Source organism: Ixodes scapularis, unplaced genomic scaffold, assembly GCF_016920785.2.
Source record: "Ixodes scapularis isolate PalLabHiFi unplaced genomic scaffold, ASM1692078v2 PGA_scaffold8__174_contigs__length_109621045, whole genome shotgun sequence".
NCBI lineage: Eukaryota > Metazoa > Arthropoda > Arachnida > Ixodida > Ixodidae > Ixodes > Ixodes scapularis.
The window spans coordinates 81,206,000-81,230,650 of NW_024609883.1; the positions used below are offsets into that span (position 1 = coordinate 81,206,000).

The 24,651-nt window shown below is 43.4% G+C and overlaps 1 protein-coding gene across 7 annotated transcripts in view; it reads left to right on the top strand.

Moving 5' to 3' along the window:
• Window positions 1–24,651, top strand: part of LOC115330706 (contactin-associated protein-like 5) — a 112,042-nt gene that overhangs the window by 73,819 nt on the left and 13,572 nt on the right. For 3 of the 7 annotated variants that reach the window (XM_042286746.1, XM_042286748.1, XM_042286745.1), the window contains exons 18-34: window positions 771–993; window positions 1,694–1,798; window positions 2,301–2,312; window positions 3,033–3,175; window positions 3,625–3,879; window positions 7,765–7,917; window positions 8,904–9,089; window positions 10,372–10,512; window positions 12,045–12,198; window positions 14,118–14,191; window positions 14,268–14,353; window positions 16,155–16,302; window positions 18,045–18,217; window positions 20,410–20,518; window positions 21,635–21,823; window positions 22,579–22,782; window positions 24,367–24,455. In XM_042286746.1, coding sequence (XP_042142680.1) covers window positions 771–993; window positions 1,694–1,798; window positions 2,301–2,312; window positions 3,033–3,175; window positions 3,625–3,879; window positions 7,765–7,917; window positions 8,904–9,089; window positions 10,372–10,512; window positions 12,045–12,198; window positions 14,118–14,191; window positions 14,268–14,353; window positions 16,155–16,302; window positions 18,045–18,217; window positions 20,410–20,518; window positions 21,635–21,823; window positions 22,579–22,782; window positions 24,367–24,455 — 2,444 coding nt within the window. Of the gene's footprint in view, window positions 1–770; window positions 994–1,693; window positions 1,799–2,300; window positions 2,313–3,032; window positions 3,176–3,624; window positions 3,880–7,764; window positions 7,918–8,903; window positions 9,090–10,371; window positions 10,513–12,044; window positions 12,199–14,117; window positions 14,192–14,267; window positions 14,354–16,150; window positions 16,303–18,044; window positions 18,218–20,409; window positions 20,519–21,634; window positions 21,824–22,578; window positions 22,783–24,366; window positions 24,456–24,651 lie in introns of those variants that run through there. The other 4 variants (XM_040220698.3, XM_042286749.1, XM_042286747.1 and 1 more) reach the window with 2 other exon arrangements.

Genomic DNA, 24,651 nt, shown 5'->3' on the forward strand with positions numbered 1-24,651 from the left:
ATGCTTGCCGAGCTGGCGCACGATTCCCAAAGCTGCAACGATCTCTACGGAAGTCTTTGAAAGCATTTTGGCGAAGCCACCGATACAATAACTTGTATTCATATGTGCTTGTCGATGTGGACGTTTCCGTTGTTGCTCCTGCCATGGATGCTGCAATTGTACAACCAGGATAAACAGGAAGCGGCGTTGGAGAGGCACCTCGGAAAATGCCAACGACTGTGGAGATGCGAAACACCCTACGGCTGCTTCGAAAAAATGTGGAGTGCGGCAGTGGTGACAGCATTCTTGCAATGCCTGGAGCAGTTCTAGGAGAACTGATGCCCAGATGAAAATATCAGCACACTCCGTCTAATTATTTTTTCACTCGATAAAGCTGCTGTGAAATCTTCATAACCAAGGTCTGTTTGATTCGATATACAGTCTGAGCGTTCTGCAGTGTTCCTGTTCATTTTGAAGACACCTGGCACTCTTTTTTTAGCTCTATCGCTTTTATTGAATTACCGCTCATATAGAATTTATTGCTGTCCCGTTGACTTTGTTGTAACGAGGGATTGCTGTACCAATTAGCCCACTTGCATACCCTGAAGAAATAAAATAAGAGTCAGTACCGAATGGCAGAAGTGCATTCATCTTGTCTGAGTATACCACTGTGGATATCAGAGTCATTTTACGATCCCTTAGTTCGAGTTTCGAAAGCTGTTGGGCCTCTTTTCGAGGGTGCCGGTCGACACTCAAAGGCCTGCATGTACTGCATTCTGTTTCCTTTGCAGACTACGAGCTGTCTTTCGAGTACACGGTAAATGGGGAGCCGCGCATTGTGAAGTTGCTATCCCGCAGCCGCCTGAACACGGGGGAGTGGCAGCAGGTGTGGCTGGACCACGACACGCACCACATGCGTTTCACCGTCAACCTCGACTCGGTCATGGTCGACCTCGGCAAGGACGAGGGAGTCGGGCCTTTCGAGGGGCCCCTCTACATCGGGGGAGCGCCCAAGTGGGTCCTTTGTCTCTTCGCTGTTGGTTGCTCTGCCATATTAGAGTTGCTTTTAACTATTGGTTAACTATCGCAGGTTCTTATCCTATCGGTTAACTATTGCATGTTCTTAACCTATCGGTTAACTATCGCATGTTCTTCCTATCAATTAACTCTCAACAGTTGCTTTGCTTTCTGTGGTCCATTACCATAATCGTTTAACTATCAGTTAACTATCACGGTTGCTTAACTTTCAGTTATCTACTACAGTAGCTTGGCTATCAATTATCTATCACAGTTGCTTAAGTACCCATTATCTATCACAGTTGCTTAACTATCAATCATTTGTTGTTGTTCTTTTGCTATCATATTACCATCACTGTTGCTCAACTATCAGTTAATTAAGCACATGTGAATTTATGATCTTTAGTTGCTTGATTTCATTGAATATGTACTCTAATTTGTTTGAATTATGTTGAACTTCAAATGCTTACGGAGAATGGGCATTCCTCTCGTTAGAGCCAGTGTTAAGGAGAAGTGTAGAAACAATGCTGTCATTTAGTTTCATTGTCCTAGCAAATCAGATACACTATGGGATAGAACTAATCCACTGATTGTATTCTGGACAATGCTACCTAGAACATTTTTCTTTTAGGTGAGGTGTGTTTCACTTGTATTCTCTCGGACCTTGCAGGTGACTGAGATTACTTGACTATTTCAGGGACCTCCTGACGCATCCAGACATCACGGAAGGTTTCATTGGCTGCTTCAGGGGACTCATTATCAACAACCATGTTGTCAATCTTTACAATCATCTGAGCAGAAGGTTTGCTGACTTTTAAGTTTATTTTCTCAACACCTCGAATTTCTTAGTTTTGTTTTTATTCATTGGGTTTGTTTTTTCGTGGCTTCTGACCATGTCTTCGTTAGTCCTAATCTTTCATCACAGTAAAGTTGTACAGTTGCAAACATTAAAGTTGAACAGTAACAAGGAGTATAAAGTTGTATGGCAGCAAATAGTAAAGTTGTACAGTAATAAGCTAGTATAGCCAAAGTAATATATACTTGTTAGACTAGTCATTCCCACAAGAGGATTGAAGCTTAGAGATGGTAAGTGTTATAGGAAGTTTTTTGTACATTTGTTTTGTTCTTTTTAATATTTGAGTACTCATAACAGGCTAGATATCTGACTCCCAAAGTTTCTTTTCTTCTTTCGGTTGTGGCTATGTTATGTGTTGGGTTTATACTGGAGGAGGTATCTCTTAGGAATAATTGCACAATTTTCATTTCTGTTTCTAAACTTTTGCACAATTTGCCTCCCCCTTTAGGAATAGAAAGAGGTGAGTTTAGTTTGTGACAATTCCTACTGGCATGAGCTGCACACCCTGACTAACTAAAGATGCCGTCTGCTAACGAAGGTTCCGCTTCAATCACTACCCTCACGCAGCATTTTTACCATCTGCTTTCGATAAGAGGCTATCAGCCTACTGCCTCAGCCGATTCCTTAACTGCCTAACCACCTTGTCGTGATATACTGTATTTTCACAAACCTATGACAACCCCATAAGCAGTGAAGAAAAAAAATAGATTTCGTGGTCTTCTTTCAAGCAACATGCAACACCTTGATTATTGTGGTGCTGTACTGCTGCAAATTATGAATGAACTGAGAATGGGGGGGGGGGATTTTTATGGTATTTTTCAGCTCTGCTTGTACTGCTCGAAAGTGCAAGCATTTAAAAATTTGTGCCATCCCTCCTGCCTCTGGCCTGTCACTTTTGCGAGCCCTTTTTTTTCTAAATGTGTGGCTTTCTCAGGGCCTCTGCCAAGTCTGAATGCTGCCGTTGTTGCACCGCTGGTAGACCTTTTTGGCAGATGTTTCTAGCTGGTTCTAATAAGACAACATTGAGACCAAACAAGGGCTTTAAACAGTAAGGCTGTGTTAGGTTTGTGGAAATACAATATGTACTATATCATTTTTCAACTTCAAAACTTTTCGCAATCCTTGCATTCGAACTGGCCATCGAGAATGTTTCTTTATGGCGCACCTTTGGACATCTTAGGGTGCCCGACATTGTGATGGACTGCCAGCCTTCCTGCTCGTCCAATCCGTGCCAAAATGGAGCCACCTGCCACGAAAACTGGGGCTCGTACAACTGTGAGTGCGAGAACTCGTTGGCGCACAGTGGCACCAACTGTGAAAACAGTTGAGTATATGTTTGTTTCTTTGCGTGGGTCACTGTTCAGAACTTCTCTCTTCCGCTTAAAATGTGCTAACCGAACAAGTGGAGGTTGCCACGTTGTGGGCAACCTCGACCATTTTTGTCAACAAACTTTTCGTGTTTGGTCATTGTTTTCGCTAAGTAAGCGAACAATTTTAATTATATTTTTTCTTAAAAGGATATGAAACCGATTTTGCAAGTTCTATATTCTGTTTCACTTTTGCCCTATGTCACCAGCTCAACTTCATTGCTTTCGTAGACCCATAAGTGTATATAAATGAACCAAGCTCACCAGTGCCATGAAGGAACAAACCAGATATGCTACTTATGTTTGGGGAGGGACATTTATGTCGCTAAACATAGAAGCCCGCCAATTTGTTGCGAGCTTCCGATCGCGTTCGCTCATGGTGGGCATGGCTCCCTCTCTCGCCAGACCTGAACCAGAACTCCATGACGTTCATCACTTCGAGCTCGTGCTACCACCGGGCAACCCTGGGCAACATCTCTGACCCCGTGCTGGCGGAGAACATCCTGCTCAGCTTCCGGACATACCAGTCGGAGGCCCTGCTCCTCTATTCTTTCAACCACCTCAACAACTTTGTGCAGCTCCACTTTGAAAAGCGCAAGCGCGTCGTCTTCACCTTCAACTCGCAGAGGTCCATCGTGCAGGGGTTTGTGGAGGCCCCAGGTACACTGCTCTTCATTTAATATTCTGTATGACAGGGGTTCTCAAGCTTCTTGGTACATTGCTCATCAACAAACCAAATGTGTGTTTTCTCATGGATGTGCTATCTCAGTGGCAGCCGAGCAAGCTTAGGGTATCATGACACAGTACTGAACAAACCATCCTGAAATGCTATGTCAAGAAGCCATTGTTCAGTTTTTTTCCAGGATAACACTGCCATGAGAAAACATATATCACGTGCGTTACATACAAGTTTGGTTAACACTGTATGTATATTTACTGTTTTGTAGCGATGTGGGAATATTAAAATTTTAAATAGAGTAGTTCCGAATAATGCTCTATTCATTATTCGCTCCGAGGGGAGCTGTGATATTCATACTTCCTGAAGTGTTGATCGCAGCGAGTTGGCCCCATTGAGTGCGCTTCTCACCGAGCACCCGTGCACTGGTAATTGCACTGGCTATACCTGCAGAGCCACGAGTTCTGTGGGTATTACTTCCCTGCAGTGCAGGTGTTTCACCTAGCACAGGTGTTGGTGAGAAGCACACTCAGCGGGGCTAACCCACCATGATTATACAAGAGTGCAGTGAAATCTCGTTAATTTAAACCAAAGGGGCACCAGAACTTTGTTGGAATAATGCAAAGTTTGAATTACCGGGAGTTTCCTTCCTGGAGACACATAGGACGGGACCTGCATGTTAGTTTGATTTATCCACGAGTTTGAATTAAGAGTTTGAATTAACAAAATTCTTGTTATATGCTGGTCAGCAACGTCTTGACAGCCCGTGTTCGTTGTTTGTACTTCTTTTTTTAACACAAAATGCGTTTATATTAGCTGATTTTCATGGAGCTTTGTAACATTTGGCTGAAACATTTGGTTGTAAGGGCCAGCCGCTACGGCCAACTGTAGTAGTTGGTTGTAGCGAAAAACCAACACTGAGTTATGCCCATAGGGAACCATATAAAAAGTCTTCTGTCCCCCGGCTGGATGAACTCAGCCCCTTGTGATTGTGAGCCAAGTGCTTTGCTGGCTCGTTAACATAGACCATGCAAGAGCAAGCTCATTCGCACGACTCAAGAATGAGCTTACGCGCTTCGTGGCCTTTCCAATCATGTAGCGTCATCTCACGGGGTGTGTCGGAAATGTCAGCCAACCTTCAACAGGCGGTGCCCTTGAGACTCCCTTCTCTTCTTCCCTGGAAGACCCGTTGCAGATTCCGTGCTTACCAGTCTTTGTCAGCATAACCAAGCTTGTATAATTTTTTTTGCCCAATTTGAAATAGAAGAAAGAATACTTGCATATATATAGCAAGCAAGTTTATAAATTCCTTCGATCTGGATAGCCGCGACAAATCTCTCGTTTATGTGCTGCTGTTCATATAGTAATATTAAAATTAACTGCGCCTAGAAGTGGACAGGTTAAAAGTTGGGAACAACATTCATGAGTTTAGCTGAATTTTCGTTTAACCGTGGTGCACGGTAATGAAAGACTGAAAAAATACTGAATTCAAAAATATTCGGCGAAAACCACTATTCGCATTCAATTTGCTTTGAACTGAAAATCCACGATTTGCACATGACTATACACCAACTCAACTCTCCTACGTCACGCCGCGGTGGTGGCGCGCCGGACGCACTTCCGGTCTGGGGCGGTGGGCAGAAGTTGCCGTGCCAGACATGCATTCCCGCGTTCCTTTGGAAGAAACGAGACAAAAAACCTGCCTTCTCGTCAAAATGCTGCGATGGGGGCTTTACCAAGACAGTCTGGAAAGGTTTGAAGATCAGTTTTCATGTGTTTTTGCACCCTCCGTACGTACGAGAACGTGGATAGTAGCCATGAAAAGGGCAAACCAGACGCTGTCGAACTACGATTGCGTGTGCGGGCCACAATTTGTGGTCGCCACATGTATTTGCTTTGTTCTAACATGAACGAGAGAAAACCCCCAAGTTGTCCGGACCACCCACGGGTTCAGTGCGTCTTTAAATTCACACGGCCGCCTGATCGTTTGAACTTTCGTCTGCTCTTTCAAAGTTGTCTGCTTTTTGTCGTCTGCTCGTTCAAACAAAAGCGGCCCGTAGACCAAACTTTGACCCGGTGATCGCAATAAGAAGTAATTGCAGGCCTCAAAAGGCTTAAGTAAGCTCGGTGTAAACAGTAGATACAAGATGTTAATTATTGGTACCGGTGGCCATCACCTACTTGTTACGCTTGGTCTGTTCCCGCTTCCGATTTTCAGTATCGACGTCAATCATCGCCGCTACCTTTTACGCTTTTGCAGCACGAGCGAAGTCGCGACCGAAAATAGCTACAAGAATCTCTTCATGGTTTTGGCGTCCATTCTGCAGCGTTCATGCGAATGAATCGCCGCACGTCAAATTATTTACGGAAAGTTTAGCGGCGTAACGAGCCTTGATAATTTCGCTCAGGCGATTCAAGTGGTAAGACATTGCGATGAGGACGTAGAATCGACAACTCCAACGCGAAAAAGAATATGCAGACTCACACAGACGCCGACAACGTGACATTCGAAAGGTTTGTTGACGCGGGACGCGGTGCTTCTTGCCCGTACTCCATTGCGCGTGCGTTCGAACTGTCGTCTGCTCTTTCAAACTTGGCTGTTTTTTGTCGTCAGCTCGGTCAAACGACAGCGGCCCGTAAACCAAACGTTGACCCGGTAATTGCAATAAGAACTAAGTGCAGGCCTCAAAACACATTTGAAGGTTGGTTGGGGTAAGTCGGCTAAGTGTAAACAGATACAAGAAGTTGTTGATCATTGTTACCAGTGGCCATCACCGACTTGTAATGCCCGATTCTACTTGCTGTTTTCAGTATCGATGCCCACCATCTCAGCTACGGTCCACGCTTTTGCAGTCCGAGCGACGTCGCGACTGAAAATAGCGAGCAGAATCTCATCGTGGGAGTCAGGCTTTAGCGCCCATTCTGCGGCGTCCACGTGAAATGAATAGCCACACGTCACATTATTCACGCGAAGTTTTGCCTCGATAGTTTGGCTGAAGCCGCTCAAGTAGTCAGAAATTGTTAGGAGGACGTAGAATCAACAATTCCAACGCGAAAAAGAGCACGGGGACTCCCACCGACGCCGACAACAACGCAATTCAATGGTTTGTTTATGGGCGACGGCGGGCTTCTTGCCCACCGTCCACCGCGCATGCGCGGCGCCGGTGGCGTCCGCTACGGGTGCTCCGGTTTGTTTGTAAACATGAGTTGGTGTATAGTGTTTTGGTATGTGAAACCTTGCCCATCAATTGGTAAAAGAAGTTACTGCTTTTCTATAAATGTTTCTTGATTTTACAAAAAACAAACAAAAACACAATGCTACATTTCTTGATGGGTGCTGGCTGCATTTTGCACTGGTCATGTATTACCATATTAAGTTGATTTGCTACTTAGAACCATTTATTTTCAGTAAAAAGTTGCACTCTCTACACAATTTTAAATCTGGACTTCTATTTTTTTTAGAGCGCGGCTGTTACGCGTCCGTTTCCGGCTTGAGCGGCGTCGGCATCGCCATCGCCGTTGCCGTCACCGCGCGGTGCATTATGAGAAATGTCCCATAATGCAATGCGCGGGACTTGTGATGTTGCGAGGGTCACGTGATGTCACGAGGGCCATGTGACGTCAAGAAGGTCAGGTGACCTCACGTCACGCGTTGCATTATGGGAAATGTCCCATGATGCAACGTGTGAGGAGGAGGAGGAGGAGGAGGGATGAGCAGGAGAGGAGGGAGGAGCACAGGAGGAACTCATACACAATGTGCTAAGTGTTTGACAGATGGAAAGTATTTTCTTTTGTGGGGGGAAGAGCTGTTTTTTTAGAAAGGCTAGCATCAGCAAATGTCAAGTGTAATGTTATGCGTCCTTTTACAGACCTGGCAACTGGACGAATCGTCCAAGTGTTTGTGGACAGGCACGCAGACTACACCGTCTTGCAAGTGAATGGGAACAATGTCACCATCCCTCACCCTGCTGTGTTCCTCACCACATACTACAAGGACCCCTGGATACAGGGAGAACAACTCGGTACGCGGTGCATTGGATGCGTGGCCCTCTGATGCTGCTTCAATATGCATGAGGGCAGTTTTTTTGTTCCCTTTAACCTCCGACAAAATGGGCAAAAAAGCAAGCGTAATGGAAACTGTTTTAGTATTCACGAATTTCAGATGCATACTGCACATAATTCTGCGCAGATCTGCACATAATTCTGCACAGATTTAGCCAGTTATTAAGACCTGGAATCAGCTTTTAAATTTGCTTTTTTTCAGAGAAGGGCTCACCGTCATTCCAACACGTGTTCAGCAAAACCGTCATTCGCCACGGTGTTTTTTCTTGACTCCCATCGTCGTGAATGTCACTTTGCCCTCCCCGAAACTTTATGCAGCTTCCTTGGGCCCTAATCTACACGGCAAGACCAGGCGGGACCAAGGGAGTGTGACATCACCGCCTGCTACTATTGGTCGGCAGTATGGGTCTGGTCAGTCGCAGCAGGCGGCGATGCCCTCCCGGTGCCCCCACACTGTTTGGTCTCGCCATGTAGATTTGGGCCCCTGGAGATACTCGACAAGTCTGTGAAGACTGACAAACCATTATACCTACCATATTTCCCAATGTAAAAGTCACATTTTTTTTTTTTTTTTTTTAGATATACTTTGTTGGTGTTTTTTTATATGCGACAGTGCGTTTTATGTGCACTTTTTGTTGTATAAGTCGAGAACATTAAAACTTGCTCTCGCTTGTGGATATATTGCGATCATAATAGACAGGTGCGGGCTTTCAAATGCAGTTTCGCTGTGCTGGGCATATGAATACCCATAGGTGCGACTTATACAAATTGGTGCTACTCACATACCAAATTTTTATTCTGAAAACAGCCGTTCATAGGAGGGTGTGGCTTATACAAAGGCTAAACTTGTAGCCTGGGAAAATGCGTACATTTAAATTGCTTGGAAGTATAATTTTGCCGGATGCGGGTTAGTTTCTCACCTTGGCCTAACTCTTTCGGCACGCAGAGTTGGTGAAGCCGGCCCGTGGGACGTTCGAGAGCGTCCCAAACAGTCAGATGTACCTGGGAGGGGTGGACTTCATGGGTGCCACCACAAACCTTCCCGGCCTGGTGGGCTGCCTCCAGGGTCTGCGCATTGGCAACGTCCAAGTCGACCTCATCAAGGACGTCGAGAACCAGAACGTGACCAAAGGTTCGAACTCGATGTCTTCAAAGTGGCCCAGTTGTGTGACTTTCCCCCAAAAGTTGCATCTGACATTACAGCCGTGCCCTTGTTGAAACTTTTTTTTAGCGGTGTGCGAATATCACCTAAGGTTTGAACTTCTCACCTCCCAAGAAGCCCCAAGATGCGAAAACGTTGCTAACAAAATTGCATCTAATAAGCCAGAGGTCCGCAGATATTAAGTATTTCAGTATGAATTAAATATGAATTTTAAAAGTTGACTGAATGGAATTGAATAGTTTCAAATACAAATATATTTAACATTTGATGTCCACTGAGCATGGACACTTTAATAAATCGGAGCGGAAGCTTTCTTTCAGCGAGCGTACATGTGAAAAGAAACTGTTTTATTGCATGAGAGGCATTTCACATACTTGTGTTCAATAAAAAATAAAACGAGTCAGATAAAAATAATGTAACAAAACAAGCTTAGCAATGGCTACCTTATTCATTTGAATATTAGTTGACAGTCTTTTTTTTTTCAGCCCTTTCAAATTAACAGTGAGCCTATAATTGCATCCAAAGATGGTTGACCTCAAATAGTGATCAAACTTCTTGAGCCCATCGAGCCAACTGAGATGCTCCGCTGCGTGAGCCTTTGTCCAAGCACACTCGTGAAAAACTGTGAAGCTCGGTGCGGATGCACCAGTGCAAAGCAGTGGAGCGTGGTGTGAGACTACCTGTGCATTGCAGTGAAACTTGACATGTGAAATCGAGACGTTCTGAAGGCACATTTCGTAATTATGGAATTATTAGAAAAACACAAACACTTCAAGCAGTCAACTTTTGATGAAAATCGAATGGAATAGCAAACACTATTTGTAAAGTATTCGAAGTTTCAATTATTTTCACACTTCTACTTCTTTTACAGTGCTGACATTTGTGAAATAGGTAATGTTACATGTAGTTCAAAAAAGACAGTGTGATTTTTTGGGGGGGTTTTAACTAGGGAAAGTATGGTATTAGGATTGTGGTATTAAGGGGGGATGGCATGTTTGAGCGGTGCATTCTGGAGCACTCGTGGCACTAGAACAATAGCCAAAATTGCTTCATCAATCTGGTTGTGTCATACGATGCTCAGCCACTGCAGAAGAGCCAAACTCTTTGTGCTTTCAGTTTGATATGTTTTGTTGATACACATTGGAATTTAAGAACATCATCTGATATCTTTCTCTTCTGTGTTGCACGAGATGTGAAATTTCTTTGTCACGCTAACGTCACGTGGTCTTGACATTGCTGTGTATTGCTTCAGGTCAGATTCGCCCGGGCTGCAAGATGATGTGCGACTCCACGCCGTGCCACCACAGTGGCCTCTGCATCGAGGACTGGAAGAACAATCTGACAAGTTGTGACTGCTCTATGACGTCTTACCAGGGAGATGTCTGTCAGACCGGTGAGGATTTGTCACGACGTGCTCTGCCTAATTCCCCTCGCCTCTAACTCGTGAAGGCTGCTGAAACACCTGAAGCCTTTTCAACCTTTTAACCGTTTTGAACGAGCCTAGCTCTTCTAGTTAGAGCCGTCCCCAAACCGTATAGGGCGCGTGTAGCTTGTTTGCGCACCCTCACTTGCTTCTTGGCTGTTTTGGATGACCCAGGCTCGTTTAGAGCTTAGTTTGCTGCACCGCCGAGAGATGGCAGCACATGTTACTGTCAATATTTTTTTCTTGCGGTGCACATGTTCAAAAATACAACCGGTAGTGGAGACATGCGTGACACACTGGCTGCACGTGCAATAAAAATTAAAAAAACAGTTTGAAAACAAAAATTGCAAAAAAAAAAATGAGAATGGCTAAGGGGTTAATGAAGTAAGGAAAGTTTTCTTAAAAACAATGTCTGCATTAGTTAATGTTTTAAAGGATTTAAAAGAGCACTGACCATCAGGGTACGCTGTAAACAGCTTTATTTGCATACATTGGGAGGTTGTATACACCTGATGCCATATCATGATGCTCTTTGAGCTTATTTTGGGGTCGTAATGATTAATAGAAGTTAGGTTGCTATGAAGTTTGTCACTATAACAGAATTGTATTATCTGTGCTAGATGAAATTGTTTGTAGGGTGACATACATTAACACTACGACACTTATGGAGCACTTTAGTGATAGCTTTACTAGCATCAAGGAGCCTTCAATGAAGGTGCCTTACACTCACTCTCGGCAAGTAATTGTGTTGTGTTCTATTTGTTTATACAGCATAAAGTTAATCAGCCCCAGGGGGCGTCTGGCATCTCCGCCGTGGATGAGAAATTTATCCAGTGCAGTACATATCTGCTGGCTTGGCGTCTTTAACGTGCATCGTGCAGTAGTGATACACGACTGCATGCCATTACAATGTTCATCCATATTGAAATGGGCAGGGGTGGGAATGTTTGGCTTGTTTTCTGCTGGAAAGTTATAGGAAATGTGTTTTGTTTGGTCGTTATTTTCAACCGAATTATTTTTATAGTTATGAGAGGATTTGTGAACTCGTGAAGTTAGATTCGTCGCACAACAGGAGTACAATTCGTGAACTGACATATTTGTATAAGATTGTAAATGGTATAATTGATTCCCCAGAGCTACTTAGTCACATCTACTTGCACGTTCCTCGTCAGTTTTGTAAACTTTATACTTTGTTTTACCCTACCGACTTTTACTATGCTGCACCCATGACACCCCTACAACTGACTTATAATCATTTAGAACAGATTTGTGCGAATGCTAGCCTTGATATTTTTTATGAAAAGCGTAAATTTCGAAAGTGTCTTGAGGCTATTGTTTTTTTCTAATGTTTCGCTTTTATCCTGTTTAACCTTTTTCTACTCATTCACTCATTGATAGGTGCACCACTAAGGAGGCGTTAAGCTGTTGGTGGGTCACTGAAAATAAAAATAAATAAATAAATAAATAGCTGAAGATCTGCATTCTGTCATAAATTTATGCAGACATTGGGGCCCAGTTTGATGGCAAGGCATGGATCGAGTACATGTTCATGCCCGAGACATCGGGACAGGACCGCATTTCCATCCTCCTGGCCTTCTCGACCAAGGCAAAGGCTAGCGTGCGGCAAGCCATCCTCCTTGTGCAGTACGCTCAAAGGTGGGCTCACCTGCAAGTTCCTCCACTAGCGTATGGCTGAATTGCCAGTGATTTTTCCTGCTCATTTTACGAGGTTTGCAATGTTAAGTTACGCTTTATACCTGTTCATTGACAACTTTAAGTTGACCTTCGTTCATAAACTGTTTCGAAGCTGTACTAGGTATTCAAAGTTGTTGGTGCTACTGAGAGAAAGCTTTTAAACAAAACTTATTCACTTTCACATCCATGGCTTAGTTTGTGACCACCAAAGCAGGTGGCACACACCTGTTATATACCTACTTCAATTGTGCATATCAGTGGTAATGCACCCATTGAATGTTAATTAGCTTCTAAATGGCAAATAAAGTTACCAAGGATCTTATTACATTTATATACATAATATGTTTAATATACATATCATGTTTATATTTGACATGTGCGAATAGTGGATCTTGAGTTTGAAGCAAAATTGAAATGAATTGTAGTTTTGGTGGAATATTTTCGATTAGAATATCGGATAATTTCTCCAACCCTTTCACTACCGTGCACCATGCTTAAACGGAAGTTCGTTTGATCTCGTGAAGGTTGTTCCGAACCTTCCACTTGTCCACAAGTTCAGTTAATTTAAAAAAAAATTATATTTATGAACTGTGGCATGTAAACAGCAAATTTGTTGCAGCCATATCCTAATTGAGGGGATTTCTAAAACTGCTTGCTATATGCGAATATTCTTTTTTCAATCTTAAATTTGACAAAAAAAAAAGAAGTCATGCAGGAATGATGATTGCATGTTGTCAAGACATCACTGCTTAAAGGGCGACGACCAGACACGAGAATCTGCAAGGCAGAAGATCCTCCTCACTGTGGAGGAGGAGGAGACAGGCAACGGTAGACAGGGCAAAAGGAGGGATAGGAGAAAGCGGGAGCAAAGTGTAAAGCGCGAATTGGTCGTCGGTCTTTAACGTGTGTTCTTCCATAATCGCGGCGGGTTAGACCCGTTGGGTGCGCTTCTCACCAACCACATGTGCACTGCGGGGAAGCAGTACCCTAGAAAACATGATTGCGCTTTGAAGACGGGGACATAGGAAGGACAGACATTATGTCCCCGTCTTCAAAGCGCAATCATGTTTTCTAACGTATCATACCAACTTGCCCAACAATCAGCACTTGTCGAAGCAGTACCCGCAAAGCACACGAGCTCCGCGGGTTTGGCTTCTCCACAGTGCTCCGGTGCTTGGTAAGAAGCGCACTTCACGGGGTCATCCCACTGCAGTCAACACTTTGAAAAGTATGAATATTGCAGTTCGTCTCAAGGCTAATATCGAACAGCACATTATTAAAAGATACTATTCAGGCTCTTGGTGAATAGACGGGTTTGATACAATGAAGAGATATTAACTATGATGGTGTCACCAGCACGATAGTTGGAGCAAACGTCCGAGCACACCTTGCGCATTTCCGTTGCTGCACGAGATGTGAGGGTCTTTTTGGCTGAACCTCACTTCTTTCTTTCTAACAATATTTGCACAACACTAGTTTATATCCTTTGAGTAAGAGCAAAACAATTGCAGAAACACTACAAACTGTTTGTTGGTTGTGGGAGGCCCATCCACAGGAAGTAGACACCCAGACCAGGAAATTCTATGAATTGATTTTAAATGGGATAGAAGACTTTTTGGATGTTGAATAAAAATATTTCTATAATTTCCACAGCAGTTCCTAAGCAGTTTAATAAAGGAGCATTTACAAAGCACAAGACTGTGCACAATGGTAGCGCGATTCAACATTAATCTGCGCAGCGATTTCGCCAACAATTGTTTCTCATAAACGTTCCACGTATAGGTTTTACCGACCGGTTCAGTTATCTAACAGTTTGCAGTAGTCTTGGTTCTTTGGTAATAAATGGGAGTGTTTTTTTCTCTGTCTCTGTCACGGTGCAGCCAACATTACGTCCTGGTCGCAGTGACGCCGGAGGGGGCGCTTCAAATACAGGAAAACCATGCATCTGCAAAGGGTACAGAACAACTCTCGTGTTCTTTGGGCAACACAGACATCGCGGTCATGTTAGTAACGGAGATTTTTTTCCGCAGTGTTTGGCAAGCAGACTGGGAACTTTGCCGATGGCTTTCGTCACTGGCTGCACTACAAGCGTATTGAAAACGATGCTAGGGTGGTGGTAGGTTTATTTCTAGACATATTCATTTTCGTCAGAATGTGCAAGCTTTTAAAGAAAGGCAGCTCCTCTCGATCTGGGAAGTTTTCTGTGGAAGAAGCGTGGGACATCAATATTTGTGAAAGCGTTCTTAAACTACTGTAGAATACCATGCATCAGCCCATTCCACATTAAGCGCCCATCCCCAAATTTGTAAGATCTGAGAAAATATGCACAGTACATTTATATGTAAAATTGATGATCAGACAAGTGCCCTTCCCCCATTTTTTTTATTATCTCTGAAGTTTGAGTGAGCACTTGCCCAGTATTTTACGGTAGGGAAGGAGAATTGGTGCAAGTAACCACAGCTAAAATGGCACAAACTGGCAGTTCAGTCCTGGGCATTTTAAAAACCCTTCACCAGTATATAATAAGCTTCTCATAATATACATTTAGTGTCTCAACTTGTTGGTCTACTCAAACTATATTCAGGATATGTTAAGTGGTTCCGTTATTCTTGTAATTTTTTTTCTGCTGTGTGTAATACTGTGTTTGCATGATTCTAACGTGCCCCCAATTCTATTGTGCAGGCAGATTTAGCTACCAGATAATCACAAAGTAAATTACTGCCGATTCTATTGTGCAGGTAAAATAATGAAGATTGAACACATACCTCAAAGAACAGATTTTACGAAACGCGCGCCAACACAAAAATAAATATAGTGCACTAGTTGCCGTTGCAAGAGTCCAGCGATGGTTCTTTGCTGTTCAAAGAGGTAATACTTGCTTTCATCTAAAGTGTTGTAAGTGCTGCGCTTCTTGCGCGTATACATATATACGAGTGCGCGACCATCGCCTCTGGCAGGGTGGTCTTTCAAACACTTTGCGAGCTCGTTGGGTGGCTGGAATTTGAGGCCACGCAGTGCTGCTTCATTGTTATCTTCCTCCGCCGGCGTGATGGCCTTTCGTTTAAATGAAACCTCCCAGTGGAATTTGTTTTTGTTTTTACATCTTAAAACAACAGACATGAGCACGTAGACACGAGAGAATGCGCGTGATACGGATACCAAAATAGCGAACGTAAACAAACGGTCACAATGGCGATGGTGCTGGCCACTTTATACCAAACATTGCGTCTTTATTGAGTTTCAGTTTTGAGTTTTGATTGTAACGCACATATGGTTTTGGGCCCCGATTTTGGCGAAAAGAAGTGCGCATTAGAATCGTGCAGACACGGTAATTAGGTGCTGGGGTCAAGACAATTTTGTCTTCTTTTGCCCCAGCCTCCCAGACATTTTTTGTCTGAATAAAGAATATACTTTACTACTACTGCTACTAACACTTAATTAACATGGCACTGTAGACATTATTGAGCCTTTTGATTTCTATTCTTTGCTCTTTTTGTCTTCACATCATTTTGTTGTATTGCACTCCACTGTCAAGTTGATTCGAAATCGACAATGTGTTCAAGATGCCTACTCTTTCGGGCCTTTCTTTATTCTTGTTTTTTGATGAATAGACCCTTTTCGAGAGTGTGTGCCATCGAGTAACTGCTGTGCCAATTATCTGAGCCCGCCATTGTTTGATCAGATACTTTGAACTTGTATCGGACACGATCGAGGCCCACGTCGGTATTTGGTGCAAACTCAGCTCAGTTTGCATCGAGAATGAGTTCTGTGTTAGCGTTTGATGCCAACACAGATCCAATCGCACTCTTCGTGCCCAACAAATGGCAACTGCCAATGTTGCCGGACGGGGTTTTGAAAAGATTCTAGAACTCGAAAACCTACATTTTTCTCTTTTTCTCCTGCTTCCTTGGAGGCAGGTTGATGGAAAGGAGTACGTCCTGACAAGCACCACTCCTGACACCTCCGGACCCACGGTCGACATCAGCTCTAGTTTAGTCGTGGTCGGTGGCACAAAGCGAGACCCGAGGTTTGGAGACTACGGAGACTTCCAGGGATGTGTGTCCAGTAAGTCCGCCTCCGAAACCATCAAAGTTTTTTATTTTTTTATTTTGGGAATTTGGCTTTTTGCAAGTGCACATGTTTGGAGAAGCGTTGTCGTAGCCGGTTGCCTATACAAACCAGCTTTTGTTGGCGAATCTTTTAAGCCAAAAACTCTTCTTTTCTGTCTGTCTTTTCTTTCTGTCTTGTATGTTGTGCCGTTTCCTGTTTGATTTTTCAATCATTACGCTGGTCCTGTATAGATAAGAGAAATGGTCTAAATATTTTACCTTTAGATTATCTCCATTGGCTTGGGTGTTTGCAAGCTATTATACCATAATAGTCATGTCAAGAAAAACACAAGTTTCGCACATAGTTCACGGTTTGTTTGAAAAAGTTGTGGCACAATATGGTTGTCAGGGGCACATTTGATGCTTCTGCATGTGAAATGTGTAAATTTTAATAAAATAACAAATGACTTTTTTTAAATGCACTACAAGTACTTTACTTAAATAATACTCTGCAAGGGGCTTACCTTTATATGCCTATATGTACTACAGTTTATAAGGTGAAAATAAATAGAGAATTGATCAGCTGTCAGTTTTTTTGTCTCTTAAGTGACATTGAGAGGGTACTTATGCATGCCAATGTTTTATTTGAACATGACCTATGAGAGCCCAACTACCCGGAACATAATTTGCGGCTCGACATTCGCATTCTATCTGCCTGAAAACCGCCGGTTGAGAATTTGCCAGTTTCAGTCGCACTCACTCTCTTTTCCATGATCACGTGCCGTTTAAACTGATGCATACAAAATATATTCGAAGTCATGTGTCATATAGGCACACATTCAATGTAAAAGAATATGAAATGTAAAAGAATATGAACCCCATTTTTCGTGGCTTCCAAGAGGTTGCAAATACATTGATCGAAAAAAATTATTGCGCAGATCACAGGAAGTAGATGTGCATGTCATTCGCAATATGGTGACGTACCGCACTTTGCACGATGCGATGGCATCGTACGACAGACCAACATTATGACGGTTGTGGGGCCGCTACTTCCGACCTGTGGTTTGTGGTACTGGCCAATTAATCTTCAAGCGCAGAACAGCGAGGTGAAGGGGTATATCGCAAACGGTTCAGGCAACGTCCTCGTTGGCGTCGTCTGCTTCCCACGCCCGAGAAGCAGAGTAACGTAAAAAAAACGAGTTGGGAGCGATAGCCACGTGACTTAAGGCACCTCTCGCCTCTGAGCGTCCGTGCACATGTTTTGGTTTCAAGAAGTCGCATCATTTTACTTTATTAAAGATATATGCTACTCTAGTGAAATATTGATTGGACAGTCTTCTTACACCATACCAAATCGCTTGGCAAAAAATAAACACAATTTTTTTGAGGAGTGGTAGTGTCCCTCTACCCCCTTTACCATTTTTTTGTGCAATTTTTCATCCTAGACTGTTTTTGTTTTTTATCGCACGTGCGGCCCGGGTTGCACCACATGTCTCCACAATTGGTTGCCATCCTTAAAAACGTGTAACATAAAAAAACATGTGCTGCCATTTTTGGGCAACGCTGCAAACTAAGCTACGACCGAGCCTGAGTCGTTCAAAACAGCTAAGGGGCGAGTAGAGTGTGCGGACAAGCTACACTCGTCCTAAACGATTTGGGGACGGCTCTAAGTGGACGGGCTAGGCTCGTCCAAAACGGTGAAGGGGTTAAGGGCCGGAATAAACTGACATTAACTTTACAATATCTTTTTCTTTTCAGATGTGGTGGTGGAACTTCGTACCTTGAACATCAGGCCACTGGAGACGTACTTTGGCTACCAGAAAGGTGCCCTTGAAAAGGTCAAGGTGTACGGGACGCTGCGGGAAGGCCGATGTGCTGAGTTTGCGGCCATTATCGGAGACAAGACAGAGGCCATCTTCAAACCACCTGCTGTGAGTTTCATTCGTAGTTTCAAATGCGATAGCATTCTTTAGCTACTTCTCCCAGTTTTCGCAACACGCTATCTAGCCTCAAATGTGCCGTGCATATGCGTACTGCTGCGGTGCGGCGCCCCCGCATAGGCAGAACGTATACGCGCAGTGCCCGCATACGCAGGCACTGCGCGTATGTGGACGTCGTCCTCGACGTCATCTTAGAGGTTGTCCAAGAGGTCGTCCTAGACATAGTCCTCGACGTCGATCTTGAGGTCGTCCTTGAGATCACCTTAGAGGTTGTCCTAGAGGTCGTTCTAGACGTCGTCCTCTAGGACGTCGTCCTCCATGTCGTCCTGGCAATCAGATAAACCCGCGCCGCGTATACGGAGTGGCAGTATGCTCACGTTCACATTTGTGTCCAGGCTACGAAGCAATTATCGGTTTGAGTTGAGCTAGTTGGTACATGGTCAGTGATGGTGATGAAACAACTTGAATATTAAACGATTAAACAGAGACAAAGCAATCACTCAATTTTGAAGTGGCGCTGCAGCCGCGCTGACGTCAATGATTGCATCGTAAATGATTTATAGCATATTGTGTTTACTCGAAATTTACATAGTCACATTTACAGTGAGTTGTGTCATGAGTCTCGTAACAAATGCTATCGCAGTTCATAGATAACCAACAATAATGGCTTCTGCTGCAAATTTTTTTAACCGAACGAAATTATGGTGGTGGGTCTGACTTTTGAGAGGCAGTTGGATTTTTAGAGCTCTGCTCAAAAAGACTGTGATTTGTGAGTAGCTTTTGTTTTAGGCACGACAATGCAGTTGCTCTAGTACTGATCGTTTTCGAAGCATTTGGGTCACGTAGACCTTTCCTGGAGGTTTTGAAGCCCCATTCCTATGTCCCGTCTTTTTTAACGTGAGCCCCAACAGACATTGATTTTTGTCTTGCACTAGAGATTGACACTGAAAAATACAGAACCTATGCGAAAAAATAAACCCCAAACAAACACCACCGAATCCGGAGAAAAGTAAATCTGAAAACAGGGTACCTTTAGTTATAAGTTTCAGTAGGGATACATGTAGAAGAGATGCATGTAAGGGCCACACTTTTTTTTTTTTTTTTTAATTTTGAGACTTGTAATATTTTTTAGAACAAAATAGTTTTGAATGTGCGTAAAAAATATTTGCGATGGCATGCAGTGGTCTCGAGCACCTTTATTTTCGGTCTCGATCGTCGTATAACGTGCGGTATCCTCGGCGCTTGTGTCTGACCGGCGTTGACGGTGTTTAGAGTTGCTCTTTCAAGCCGTCCAGTAAGTGACTTTTGGGGGTTTGCTTTATTCATCTTTTCCAAAGAGTTTCTTTCCTAACGCCCGTTTTGACGCCAAAGTCGAGCGACTGTAACATACCGGCAAGCTCGCGCCGTACGCGGGTCTCGTACTTGACCGCACCCTTTGTCCGGTACTGTACACAGATCTTGTTGACACCATATGTGCAACCCGTTGCACATCCGCCCCACTCCAGGGCATAAGTGACATTTCGGAAGTACCTGCTTACTGCCCTCGTGTTGTGGGGCCCGCGTAATTAAACCAACTTAGCAGAACAAAACATTCACGAAGCCTAGTGTGATGTGATGGTAGCTGCTGTGAAATCGGACACGAGCGTCCGATTTCACAGCCGCTATTGTCACGTGAGCGGAAGGCGACCGTGAAGGATGCGAGAACCATAGAAAAGACAGCTTTTAAAAGCTTTGCTTCTGTAATCTTTCTTATCAGCGCTTCAAAATCACTTCAAAACACTACAAAAAGCACAAGCAGAGGCACAAATATGGCGGGGTATTGACGGCGGAGCATACGGCACTCTGCGGAAGCGGTGGTCAGCACACCTTGGAAAAGGGGGGACGACCGATACATACACAATATTTTTTCAAATCTATTTCTTTTTATATATTTTGATTTAAATAGGGGGGCAGGAGGGGGGGGGGGGGTGCGGCCCTTACACAAACGCGGCCCATACGTGCGATTATATACGATATGCATTATCGAAAAGTTGAACTTGTAAACATTTCGATTCATTTGTCATGGATCATGCTTGGTGTCACACTACCAAATAAAAAAAAGAAGCTGGCTTTGCTTTTTACTTTCTAGTCTTGGGGAGCCTCAATGAAATTGTTTGATTTTGTGGCTTCGCGCTTTCTTTCAGGTAAATGTTCCCGAATGGCATAGGGTCAATCCCGTACTGGTGCCCTATAAAAACAACTTTTTCCACCCACAAGCAACGAAGTTGCTCTATGCAAAAGCAACAAGCACACGTAAGCCTTGACATTCTTCTCTTGGCTAGCCTCTCGCAGCCTGCAAAACCTCTAATACTTTTGGTCGCTCATTGTTTTGTTCTGTATTCTTAGACACTCGGAAGTGATTTTTTTTCTTCTGTAATTGTGTTTTTAATTTTGAAAATTGAAATATATACATTTGTTCTTAATTTTGAAGCTTTGGCATCTTATTCTAACTGCTAGCATTACATTAGGAGAGAGTCTGAGGTCTCTTCAGCACATACACATTCATTTATGCATTGCAGAAAACTCGGCTTGCCTCATCTAGCATTGCTCTATTATAAAAATGAAGGACAAGTACTTTTTCAGGGCAATATTTTTTTGTGCCTATTTGTTTCCACCAAACATATTGTTAATGAAATAAAGAAACCAAAGTTGATGCAATGAAATTAACTTATTGTGGAAGAACAGCAACTTAGCTCTTGGTTCAACAAGTAGGGTCATGTGCAAATCATCCAAGTTGTTTCATCAGTACTATAGTTTCACTCAGCAGACTGAATTAGAGAAATGTAACTGGAGGTGAGCCATTGCACTTTCTGTATAAAGTCCCTGGAAATCGTCCTTGAGCTAAAGTTGAAGTATTCATGCTCCAAAATGTTGTAGAGCATTCTTCCTAATCAATACAGATGCTCAAACTGCACTTGCTACTCACAAAGTAGAAAGTATACCTCAAGCATCAATCAAGGTACGATTAATCTCCTTCACTGATAGCACGCCATATATCACCAGCATGTACTTGGAACAGGCATTCGAGCAGTTAACTATGCTGACCTCATAATACTAGTGTTTTGTCCTACTTAAGAGCTTATTTTCTTGGGTATTTTTATCAGTGGGCCACTAGACGTAGGAAGTTTTCTAGGTTCTGGCTTTGCTCAAATCAGACAAAACTTCTGAAACAAGTGCGGGTCGCTTTCAAAGATGAGTTTGTACATATTTGGTGCGAGTGTGCTATGTTTGATACCACCGCCTGAACAACGCCGTCTGCTTGTGTTCTGCTGATGCTTTTCATCTCTTCCAACTTAGCCGGCTCTTGTGGGACCCAGTACCTCATCTGTACTCTTCCCTTTGTTGTGACCTGTTGTCTGTTCTTTGCAGGAGTGGCTGTGATCATGGCAGTGGTGCTTATTGTGGTCCTCATTGGCGTCTTCCTGTACGCCTGGCGGCTCCAGAAGCGCCACAAGCACCAGAAGCTCCGTGAGGACATGTCCTACTTCCGGCGTGGCGGGGGTTCCTACAGCACTGCCAACCCTCCCAAGCGCAAGTCCAACAACTCTCCTGTGAAAGGTGACACTTCAAGCATTCCCAGACCCCTAGTCAACTTTACTTTTATTTGGGATTGCAAAAGTTGAGGCTTGGGCGAGTTGGTACATACTTCGGAACTAAAAACAGCGCAAAAAGACAAGGACCAGACAAAGAAGTGACACGGACGTAGCGCTAATGCATGTTAGGTTGTAGAAATTGTTCATGTCGGTTTCTAAATTTTTTTTTTTCAATAACTGCTTTTAACATGAACGATGCATGCATAGCTTTTTTTTATATTTGCCTTCTACTGCAAGGGAGCGACGCATGCCTTTGCCTCCTTACAAGACTCGGTGGCGCTTTCCTGCATCACAGAGGGGCACCAGGAGAAACTTGATTTTCAATAGTACGAGACGAGTTGTCCAATGGAATTTTTCAGGGGTTCCCCAGAGTACCCTCAAGGCTTTCCCAGGTCCCCAAATTTGTTCGGTCGTTCCCGTCCCCAAGTAAAGTGTTCCTCCAGTTTGTGTTCCAAACACTTCCTAATATGTGCATTACTGTTCATAAAGTCTGCAGACTTCTGCACTGCTTTATTGGATCAATGCATAGATTGGATGGGGTTTCCTGGCCATCAGTCAAGAGCTGTTCTTCAAGATATCAAAGCTTGAGAACCTCTAGAATAAATGTTTCTGCTGTTCTATTGATGCCTACAGAAAGACTGCTTGCCTACAGTGCAAGTGTCCTTGCAACTATTGTGTGGTAGAACATATGAAAATTTTTATATAATTTTTATCACTCAGCGGTGAGCTTCAGCAGCCGGAACAACGACTATCGGCCGCTGCCACAGACGAAAAACGAGATGTTGTCGTCGACACCTCGGCCCTCCGTGGACATCGTGAAGGCGAGGTCTCCATCCATTGCCATGAATAGCAGTCCTCCCAAGCCCATCCTGAACAACCGGAACTCCACACCTCTGGCACTTTCGCCCATCGTCAATGGTCTAGGTGAGGTACCAAGAAGAATGTGCACTGGTGCGTTTCAAAAGAGCACATTTTTTTTTTTTTTTTATTTAAGTTGTTTAGGTCTTGTACGTGCACTCCTTCCTCAATGCGGAGCACAAGTTTGTCTGCTTCTTTTGCAGGGGTTGTGGTGACGTCAGTACACCAAACTCTGATTGGCCCTGATTGAAGTATAGTGGGTAGGCCTCAAGGCAGCTTGCTTTGTGGTCTACCCACTATCCTCCAATCAGAGCCAATCAGAGCTCAGCATTCTGCTGTCACCACAACCCGTGCAAAAGAAGCAGACAAACTTGTGCTCCGTGTAAAAATGTACCAAGGTATATTCTCCAAAAGTTAATTCAGAGAAGAAGAAGGCAATGGCCTGAGCAGAATTTTGTGAGGGTGTAATGGATGTAAACTAGGTTCTTCAGTTTTCTGCTATTCACTTGCCATGTATTTTGTTACTTCGGTGTTTAAATGTTACATATTCTGGAGTGCAACTTTGTTGCATGATCATTTTGACTATTGCACTTTGCTTTTGTATAGATCTGGATCCTGGTGAATGGGCCTACAAATGGCTAGCACGAAGGCAGTGGTCATCAAACGAAAGAGAATGCTTAGGCTCCTTGTCTGTGCATTCTTGCATAAGCGAAAATCTTTGATGTAAACTCCTTCTTTATGATAACTTGAAGCCAAATGTTTGAACATAACTGTCTTAAAAAATGTAAAATACATGAAAGGTAGTTCTTGCATTAATTGTCAAAACAAAAATAGCAAATGAATGTGAAACTGAAAATAAACATCTAATGAGGCAGCTTGTGCCTACAAACTTAAAAAGAAAGGTGCCAGCCTCTTGCGTCAGTAACAGAAGGGTGACTCATCCGAACAGCGCATTACTGCTGCTTTTATGCACGCGGTGCATATGTTCCGAACCAGAATTCTATAACAGCCGAGAATGAGCTGGAGCTTTCCAGAAGAGTTATATAAGAAGAATTATAAAATGAAGATCTGGGCCAACTAGAATTGGCACAAGGTTTGCATCCTGTTCGTCTGCATGGCAGCCATATGCATTGCCAACTTCACCATGCACGCGGCAATATTTTGTTTTAATGCTTCCATAGAACTCCTTTTATCAAGACTTCTTTTTTTTTTTTCTAAAATTTTTAGTATATGAATTATAGATGCCGGTTGTGAGCTGTCTGAAACAAACATGCCTGGCCTAAATTGGCCTTTGAGGATTGGCCTTTGTGTGAGGGTAGGTTATAGTGGGGGCGTGGAAAAAGGTGTCATAATAATAATAACTCTCACAATATTTTACATCTGCACAAGGGACCTCCACTTTCAATAACCCAAACAAGCTTTTGGTACCATACCTATCACTTACTATACACCTGGTCTGCCATATCCACAACTAAGACATTTCTCTGAGTTACATACTTTACTACTTAATAATCATAAGTAGTTCAACTTGTTTGTATGTAGTACATATCATTCAAATGATTCCAGCTACCTGCAATTTGCTGCTAATGTCGTCTTAGTTTTCATGGGAAGGGCGATGCATGTTTCATGCTGAGGTTTACATGCGTGCAGGGGACTTGAAGTCCAAACGGCCTGTGTCAACAGCGTCTCAGGAGCTCGAATGGGACCCTGCCGCCGACAGCGGACTCCTGACGTCTGCGGTGAGGCTGAGTCTGTACACGTGCCAAGAGAAAATATTTCTTGTCTTAAAAAATCGTAAAGTATTTAATTGGCCGATTTTGAACATTTTCTGTTCAGAGACATATAGGAATGTAGGTTCTTTTTTCTTCAAGTGGAGACTCTAAAAAGATAAGGCATTCCTTCCCTGCTTGGAAAAAATTCTTTTCCCTTTGCATT